At 60.6% G+C, this 9,142-nt stretch overlaps 1 protein-coding gene across 1 annotated transcript; it reads left to right on the forward strand.

Annotated features, from left to right (window-relative positions):
- The first annotated feature begins 1,417 nt into the window (after positions 1–1,417).
- On the forward strand, positions 1,418–5,077 carry FOXI1 (forkhead box I1). The gene is made up of 2 exons (XM_012767261.2): positions 1,418–2,048; positions 3,403–5,077. Exons 1-2 carry the CDS (start codon positions 1,472–1,474, stop codon positions 3,963–3,965), a joined length of 1,140 nt encoding a protein of 379 aa, XP_012622715.2. The 5' UTR covers positions 1,418–1,471; the 3' UTR covers positions 3,966–5,077.
- Positions 5,078–9,142: the final 4,065 nt, after the last annotated feature.

Raw genomic sequence — 9,142 nt, forward strand, 5'->3', positions numbered from 1 at the left:
TCCTCAGGGCCTAGGGGACCCCTCCTACCCAGTCACCTCGAACTCATCCTCTGGACCCCGAGAGGCTGAAGATGAAACTCACTCAGTGGCATTTGCGTTTGCCACCTGTGTCCCCACACAGCCGTGGGGGAGCAGAGAGAGGTGAGGATTCCTCAGGAATCGCCCCCTGTAGCTGGGATAGCCAGCGACCTCCTTCCCGGCCTCAAAGGAGCATGCGGTCTGGAGGAAGCGGGAGGGGGCAGTAGACGCAGGAGGGCAGGGAGGGGGTGACCAGGGGCTGCTCCTGCTTATCCCCCATCTGCCCGACAACCAAGAGAAATTTCACTGCCACCAGGCCCTGGTCAGGGTGTAGCTGCTGACCCTCTGGAGAGGGAGACCACGCCCTGGGCTGGGGACCGGGCTGGGGACCAGGGAGGCTGGGACAAGTTGGGGCATGGAGCCTGGAGCCCAGAGAGAAGCCCCTGCCCCCCTGCTGTGGCTCCTCCCTGCCCCATGCAGCGTGCATGTGCCTGTGCTCACACGCGTGTGTCGGGTGGACGGGGTCTATGGCCACCTGCCCCGTGAAGCGGACCCGAGGCCGGGCTCTCTGCTCGGCGCGGTTCCCCAGGGCCTCCTCTCTCCTGGCAGCTGCAGAAGGTGTCTCCACCCAGAAAACCAAGAAATGGCTTCTGGTGAAGCGCTCATCTAGTCTAATGGGGGCCGCGGGTCAGAGAGTGAGGGTCGGTGGGAAGACCAGGGAGATGCAGGGGAAGGGAGCCCAAGGAGAGTGAGAGACAGAGACAGGGAGAGAGAGAGTAAAGGAGAAGGAGAGAAACTGGGAAGGCAGATAATGATGAAGAAGGGAGAGACAGAAGTGGAAAGAGCTAGAAGACTGGGAGGGGTGGGGTGGGGGAGGGAAAGCAGGAACCAGGGAGCCCGATGTGGCCAGGTGAGTGCATAGAGAAGAGACACAGTCTGGAGAGAACGAAGAGAAAGAGAGAGGGAGAAAGACAGTAAGAGGTAAAGAGAAGAGAAGAAAGTGTGAAAGGAAGAAGGAAAGGAACAAAGAGTGAGATGCACAGAGAGAGGACAGTAGGAAGGGTGGAAAACTATGAGGAAAAGGGAAAGAGAAAAAATGAGGTGAACCACCGAGGCAGAATGAAGGAGGAAGAAAGGGGGAGTGAAGATGATGAGGAAGGCAGGAGAGAAAGAGGAGAGAGGAGGGAAGGGGAGGTCCCGGTCACGTCCACATCGGCTCCAGTGAGCCGCGCTGGCATGTGCTAGTGGGGACCTGGGGCAGCCGGAAAGTCCCCTCCCCTGGGCTGGTGGCCGAGGGGGCGGGCCCTGGGCGGGCGTGCAGGCAGGTGGCCGCCCCTGGGTGGGGCTGCCGGCCAAGCCCTCGGGGTATAAGCGGAGGCCGGGCCTGCTGCACACCTGTCAGGGGCAGCTCCCACCAGGTGCCAGGCAGGTGGCTGTGGCGGCCGGCCCCAGCATGAGCTCCTTCGACCTGCCGGTGCCCTCCCCGCCTCGCTGCAGCCCCCAGTTCCCCAGCATCGGCCAGGAGCCCCCCGAGATGAACCTCTACTATGAGAACTTCTTCCACCCGCAGGGCGTGCCCAGCCCCCAGCGGGCCCCCTCCTTCGAGGGGGGCAGTGAGTACGGGGCCACCCCCAACCCCTACCTCTGGCTCAACGGGCCCACCGCGACCCCACCGCCCTACCTGCCCGGCGCCGGCGCCGGCCCCTTCCTGCCGCAGGCCTACGGCGTGCAGAGGCCGCTGCTGCCGGCCGTGCCGGGGCTGGGGGGCGGCGAGCTGGGCTGGCTGCCCATCCCCTCGCAGGAGGAGCTGATGAAGCTGGTGCGGCCCCCCTACTCCTACTCGGCGCTCATAGCCATGGCCATCCACGGCGCGCCCGACAAGCGGCTCACCCTCAGCCAGATCTACCAGTACGTGGCCGACAACTTCCCCTTCTACAACAAGAGCAAGGCCGGCTGGCAGAACTCCATCCGCCACAACCTGTCGCTCAACGACTGCTTCAAGAAGGTGCCCCGCGACGAGGACGACCCGGGTAAGGGGGCTGGGGGGGTCCCCAAGGGAGACCCCATTCTAGAAAGTTCTGGATGTGGCTGTGCCCCCCACGACTGGGGGCTGCTGTGGGGCTGGGCTGAGGGGAGCTCGGCAGAGGGGGGACATGTGCCCAGGGACAGGCTTGGGGGTCAGTGGAGGCCGTCCCCAGACACTCAGGGACCCGAGCAGGGTGGACGGCCGAGCCTGTGTCCTCGCCTGAAGGGCAGGACAGGGCAGGAGCAGCGTCTGATGCAGGCCAGGCCTTTGGTGGCAGCAGGGGCTGAACGGACTGCAGGGGCCGTCGTGAGTCGCACCCTGCCCACCAGCACCTGCCCACCAAGTCCTCGCACCCTGCCCACCAAGCATGGCCAAGCGCCTGCCAAGCCCGACTTGGGGAAAACAAGGACCCGACTTGGTTACGCACCCACTGCCGGCCCACGCCGCTGCCGTCCTGTTTCTATGGTCTCCTTTAACCCCCACGGCACCCCACAAGGTAGCGCTGTGAACCCATTCTACAGATAAGGAAAATAACACTCAGATGCGAGACCTAAGGTGCCTCCCGAAGGTGGCACTGGATGAAATGATAGTGACGGGGCTTGAATTGGAACGAGGTCTCTCTGACACCAGAGACAGCGAACTTTTTCTTTTTAATGTCGCATTTCTAGAACACAGCAATCTGCAGAGTGGTGTGCTCGGTGCGCACACGTCCATCTCTCAGAACGAAAGGCCGCTTCGGTGCTGCTAGGAGCCCCCGCTGCCCGCGTGGAGGTTAGCAAGGGCCAGCCCGATTTGTGCCCCAGAAGAGCACGAGTGTCCCTGCCGGGGATTGCCCTACCCTGAGGCCTCCCCGGGGACAGTCCCTCGCGGTTAGGAAGCCGCTTTTCACGCCTAGCGCCCGTGGTCCCCGCAGTGAGCCTGAGCAAGGACAGCGAGCCCACTTTTTCAGAGCGGGCAGCTGAGCTTTGCCCAGTTAGGAGCAAAGCCAGGACTCCAGGCTGTCTTTGGACTCCAAGCCCAGGACTATCGGGGAGTCCTGAGTTTTCCCTGAGCTTCTTTAACTCCAGCAACGGAGCACTGCCCGCCCCCCAGTACCCCCACCCCGTGTACCTCAGCCTTCTGAAAGGGACCCGCCCTGCACAACACTCGCCGGTGTGTCCCAGAGGGCCTCGCGTGGTTGCTTAGATACGGATGATGATGTGGTCCCTGGGCTCGGGCCACCCTCCACGCCAGTCCCTGCCTTTCGTTCTCCTCTTGCTGCTTTTGTCCCCGCCGTCTTTGGTGGATGAAAATAAGGAGGCACAGAGGCAACGCGTCTAGCCCATCTCTCCGCTTACCTCCTTTCACTTTTCTGCCAGGCAAGGGGAATTACTGGACCCTGGACCCCAACTGCGAGAAGATGTTCGACAACGGAAATTTCCGCAGGAAGAGGAAGAGAAAATCGGACGTTTCCTCCAGCTCAGGCTCCTTGGCCTCCGAGAAGGCAGAGAACAGCCTCCTGGCGGGCAGCCCCGAGGGCTCGGAGCCGCAGGACATGCTGGACGGCGGCTCGCCCGGCACCGCCAGCCCCTCGGAGAAGCGGTCGCCCCCTCCGCCCACGGGCGCCCCGTGCCTCAGCAGCTTCCTCTCCTCCATGACAGCCTACGCCGGCGGGGCCAGCCCCATGGGCCGGCCCGCCACCACGCCGGGGGGCCTGAGCCCGGAGCCCGCCGACAAGATGGGCCAGAACTCACTGAGCTTCAACTCCTTCACCCCCCTCACCAACCTCAGCAGCCACGGGGCCGGGGGCGACTGGGCCAACCCCGTGCCTGCCAACGCTCTCGGCTACGGAGGCTCCGTCCTCAACCAGTTCGGCCCGCACTTCTACAACGGCATCAGCACCAACGGCGTCCTCTACCCCAGGGAGGGCACCGAGGTCTAGCTGCAGAACAGCTGCTGAGCCCGAGGATGTGCCCAGAGGCAGCAGTGGAGGCCCCTGTGCCAGCCCCCTGTGCCAGCCCCCCGTGGTCCAAGACCTCAAACCGCCCAGACAACACAGGAGCCTCAGAGGAACCCATCCTCTTTCTAGAACATTGTTTAGACCTTCCGTTTATCACACACACACACACACACACACACACACACACAGACTCACCAACTCTGCCATGGAAATACCGGTGTCTGGATAGCAGCAATAATATGACTGTGTATTGAGCACTTACTATGTGCCAGGTGCTGTACTAGGCTCTCTCAAGACGTGGTCACACATACAATTTATAGCCACCCTCTGAGGGTCATATGAACCTCCCCAGTTAATAGATGAGGAAACTGAGGCTCAAGGAAGTTAAGTAACTTTTCCAGGGTCATGCAAACTAGTGAATGGCAGACATAGGTGTCAAATCCAGGTCTATGTGACCCCCAAAGATCGGGCCAAAGGAGGCAGATATGGGGGAATTTGGTGAGCAGCTAACAGTGGTCACTGTGGAAAGCTCACCATGGTGAATATATCAAAATCTCCCCAAAATGCAGCACCGGCCCAGGTACATCTTGTCCTGGTCCAAGTCTTTATTCTGCCTGCTCCAACTTACCTGCGGAAACTCCTTTTGCTACCACTCCAGGAGGGGAGCCACCAGAGGGCTTACTTACATCTAGCATGTGCACTGTGTCCCCGGGGAGGGACACCACCATTGCTTCCTTAGTCCCCCAGAGACCTTGAAAAGAGCCAGGAGTCAGGGAGAGGAGTGGTGTGTACCCCCCACCCCCCAGCACTGCCCATCGGTAAAATCTTGTAAAGCCCAGTTGCCTGCGTGTATGTCACATCATGGACCAGTGGGCTGGAGGAGGCTGAGCCTCCTAGGGAAGCCAGGCGGGGGAAGCGCGTCCTCTTCCGTGGACAGGGAGAGGAGCATGTTTGTCTGTGAAAACAATGCCTCAAGGGGGGCCCTGGCCTGCCCGCCTCGTAGGGGGTCTCTGCATGCAGCTCCTGGGACTTCTTTTCCTTCGTGTTTTTATCTGTACATTGCATGCCTGTGATATTTCATCACAGCACACCCTGGGAAGTGTTGTTTTTCTTATTTTCTTTTTAATTAAAAAAACAAAAAAATGCTTTGCACAAAAGCAGCGTGGCCCTTCCTTGTGAATGTCCCTGTCTCTCAGCTGCCTGGTGGATTCAGCGTGGGCCCAGTGCAGCCTGGGGCTGAGCGTCTGGGGGGAGCAGAGAAAGGAGGAGCATCCAGACCCTCCCTCCTCCACACTGGCGTGGGGACCAGACACAGGCTCCCAAGGGAAAGAGGGGCGTCCATGGGGGTGGCGTGGATACATGGAAGGAGCCCATCTGTATTGAACACGTGACATGAACTTGGCATGCCCAGCCTCATGCAAACCTCCTAACTGAGCTGTGACCCTGTAATCCTCCTAAGGAACCTGTGACGAGGTTAGCACTGGGCTCATCACACCGATGGGAAAATGGAGGCTCGGAGTGGTTGAGAGATTTGTCTGAAATCCACAGCAGGTCCACCCCCAGGTCTGTCCGACCCCTGTCCCTGGCCGTGCTGCAGCGTAACCTCAGACGCGGCTGGTGCGGCTGCGGTTTGCCGAGGGCTGTGTGCAGGCAGGCAGCCCACGGTGTGCGCTGGGGGTTCCCTGGGGGCCCTGGCAGAATGCACGCTGGAGGGCTGTGCATCGAGGCTGGGGGTGTAGTTAGAAGCCCCTCCTCAGGTGCGCACAGAGGGGGCTGAAGCCAGGAGTAGCTGGCCACCTGCACGCTGCCCACTCAGACTCTGGGGGCCTCTCCTTCCCTGAAATGACAGAGGGGAGCTGGCAAATGACAGTAACAATGATGGTGATGATGACGATGGTAGCACTCATCACGGGCTCACTATGTTCCAGGCTCTGTGTTAGAACTTGCCCTGCTTTCTAGCATTTCATCTTCGAAATATCCAATACGGTCAATACCATTATTTCCATTTCACAGGTGAGATAACTGAGGCCTGGAGAGATTCCAGGGGCTGCCTCGGAAACCCCTCAGACCTGGCCTGGGAAGCCTGTGTGTAGTGGGACTTCTGGCGGGGCCGCTGTGGCTGAGCGAGGTAAAGAACTGGGACGCGGTGTCAGACTGTAAAAAGCCTTAGGAACCCAGAACAGGCTGAGCCTCACTACACGGAAGGAAGCCTGAGGCTTAGAGGGGAAGGGACTCCGTAAATGTCACCGGAGCGATGAGTCAGAGGCAGAGTTAAAAGGCAGGTCCCTGAAGCCTGGACCGGGATTTTTGTCACACTAGATCTCACGGCCACCAAATTTGCACAAACCGACCCTGAAACCCTCCGCTGGTCGTGTGACCGCCTGCCCGTCTCCTCCCCTCCCTCCCCCAGGCCTGGGAAGGGCAGGAGGCTGGGTGGGTCCGCCCAGGCCAGCCCAGGGGGAGCCGGCCGTTTAGAGGCCCAGGACCTCAAGTCTCTGCTCTTCTGTGGCCCAGGATTTCATGGGACGAGCAGAAAAGGGAGAGTGTTTGGGGCTCTGACAGCACGGAGGCCCTGCCAACTCTGCCCGCGGCCCCGCCGGTGTTCCTGGTGGCAGCGCCAGGAGCCGTGGGAAGCACCACGCTGGGAGCACCCGAGTGGGCACCGACGGAGGGGGCCAGGCCACGCACAGGGGCTCCCCTGCAGCTTCCACGGGCTGTTGCTGGCCCCGCTTTGGTTCTCTTCCCCCAGAAGAAATGAGAGCGGAGGGAGGGAGAGAAGGAAGAAAAGGCAGGAGGGGGAGAGTGGGGGAAGCCCAGTCCTGCCCCACGCGCGGTGCTGCGGGTGGGCACTGGCGTGACCAGCCTCCTTCGCTGCCTCCCCACGTGGAAGCCGGGCCCCGCATCCGGGAGGGGCTGGGGAAAGGGCTCCAGTGGGTGGAGAGACTAGGAAGGCTGCGTGGAGGAGGCGAGACGGGATCGAAGGATGGTCGTTAGGGCTGCACTGAAGGAAAGGGGGACCAGCGTGAGGCCAGCAACTTGTCCAAAACGTGAGAGTCAGAAAAACAAATGTTCGGATTGGCTGAAAAATTAATGCCAAGCAAGTGGGAGTTTTAAGGTGGCAGAGGCTCTCCTTGGCGTTCCTGGAGGGTGCAGAAGAGAGATCAGGGCAGGAGACTGGAAAGGGAGAGAAGGGGGGCTGCAGAGGGGTGGCCTGCATGCCTGGAGCCTGCTACGTGTCGAGGGCTGGGGACACTCTGCCCGTGCAGTTGTCCCGGCCATCGCACAGCACCCTGGGTGGTGGTGACGATTTTGCCTACTTGACCTATGAAGAACCTGGGGCTGGCAAGGCTTAGGAAGCCCATCGAGATCTCAGACCAGGGGGCCTCAAACTACGGCCCGCGGGCCACATGCAGCCTGCCGAGGACATTTATCCGGCCCACCGGGTGTTTTTGCTGCCGCTGCCTGTCCTGCTTAGCAGCCGACTTGTCTGGGGCCCACGGTGCGCATGCGTGGAATGTGCGGCCGCACTCTCCCACGGCCTCCAACGGTCTGAGGGACAGCGAACGGGCCCCCGGATTAAAAAGTCTGAGCACCCCTGCCTCAGACCATGGTCTGCGAGCCGCAACTCTCAGGCTCTGCCCTGCCCTGCACGTGGGCGCCGGGCGGCCTGCTGCTGAGCAAGCCTGTGGGGGCTTCTCGCTGGGGAGGGCGTGGGGACAGAGCTCTCACCTCGGGGGGCCGTGTCGCCGCACATCACGGGAGGCCCCAGCTCCGTCCTCTTGGTAGGCGGGGCCCGGGCACACAGACTCCATCCCTGCCCTTTCTGCCCTGCAGCCCAGGGGCGGGGAGGCCTGCGCCGCTTTCTCTGCTCAGCTGCCTGTTCGCTTTCTCCTCCCGGGCTGCCGTGAAAGCTGTGAGGCTGGCCTTTGTCTCTGGCCTCCTCTGCTCACCACTTCCTTTCAGGCTCTATGAACAGGAATACTGCAATGTCGCAGGCACTGTTTGCTTCCTTCTGTGTCGCCGTGGGCCCCCAGATCACGCCTTGGACAGACGGCCCTCCCCCGCAGAAGCCACTGGGACCCCAAGCAGAAGACCAAACCTGCAGGGTCGATTATGAAAGCGGTACAACAATTCGGGAAATTCTCCTCCGTTCTTTCAGGTCGGGCAGATGATGCAACGGTGACATTTAACATTTATCGAGTGCTTCTGATGAACCAAGGACTTCCTACAGATTGGTTAATAATCACAGCCTCCACTGAGGCTGAGGCTATCATTATTCATATCTGGTATGGAAGTGAATCAGTATTCAGAGAAGTCAAGTAACTTTTCCAAGGTCACACAGCTAGCAAGTATCTAAGCAGACCTCAAACACAGATACGCCTGGCTACAGAGCCTGTGCTCTTAACCCAGATGCTGGGAACGAACACTTGAACTGGGGGTTAGGAGGCAGGGAGACAATTCCCTTTCCACGGGTTCTGGAACAATCATACGTGGGATAATGACCTTGAGAAAGATGCTGTCCCAGCTCAGGCCACACCCTCATCTCTGCATTCCAGATCAGCAAAGGCCTCCAGGCTGGTCTCCCCGCCTCCAGCCTCTGCCCGCCTCTTGCAGCCTGTGAGCTTCCTAAGGGGCACAGCTGGCCCTGCCTCTGTGCTCCTCAGAGCCTCCCAGCGGTCCCACCTCCTTTAGGGCCACACTAACTCACATGGCTGGCACAGGCCTGCTCTGGCCTCCCCTCTCTGGTCAGGGCGCTGGGCTTGGCATCAGACCGAGGGGGCTCCAACCCGCTCTGCTGCCCAGAGGACTCCACACAAGCAGGCAGCTGCCTCCGGAGATGCATGTCTTCCATGGGTGTGCTTCCTAGTTTCCCAGCGATGCTGCATTCCTAGTGTAATTTAAAAATATATAAGACAGGATCATGAGAAAAGAAATACTCAAATGCTAACACCAAAATGCAGCAGGGGACCTATGGGAGTGAGGGGCAGCAAGAAGCCCCCCATAGTTCCTAGGAGACACTGGGGAGGTCAGGATGGTGGTTAGCCTTGCACAGTGGAAGGGACCAGCCAGTGGAACAGGGTGGGAGAGGGCGCCGCTCGGTGGAACAGGGTGGGAGAGGGCGCCGCTCGGTGGAACAGGGTGGGAGAGGGTGCCGCTCT

Source organism: Microcebus murinus, chromosome 21 (genome assembly GCF_040939455.1).
Source record: "Microcebus murinus isolate Inina chromosome 21, M.murinus_Inina_mat1.0, whole genome shotgun sequence".
NCBI classification, from domain to species: domain Eukaryota; kingdom Metazoa; phylum Chordata; class Mammalia; order Primates; family Cheirogaleidae; genus Microcebus; species Microcebus murinus.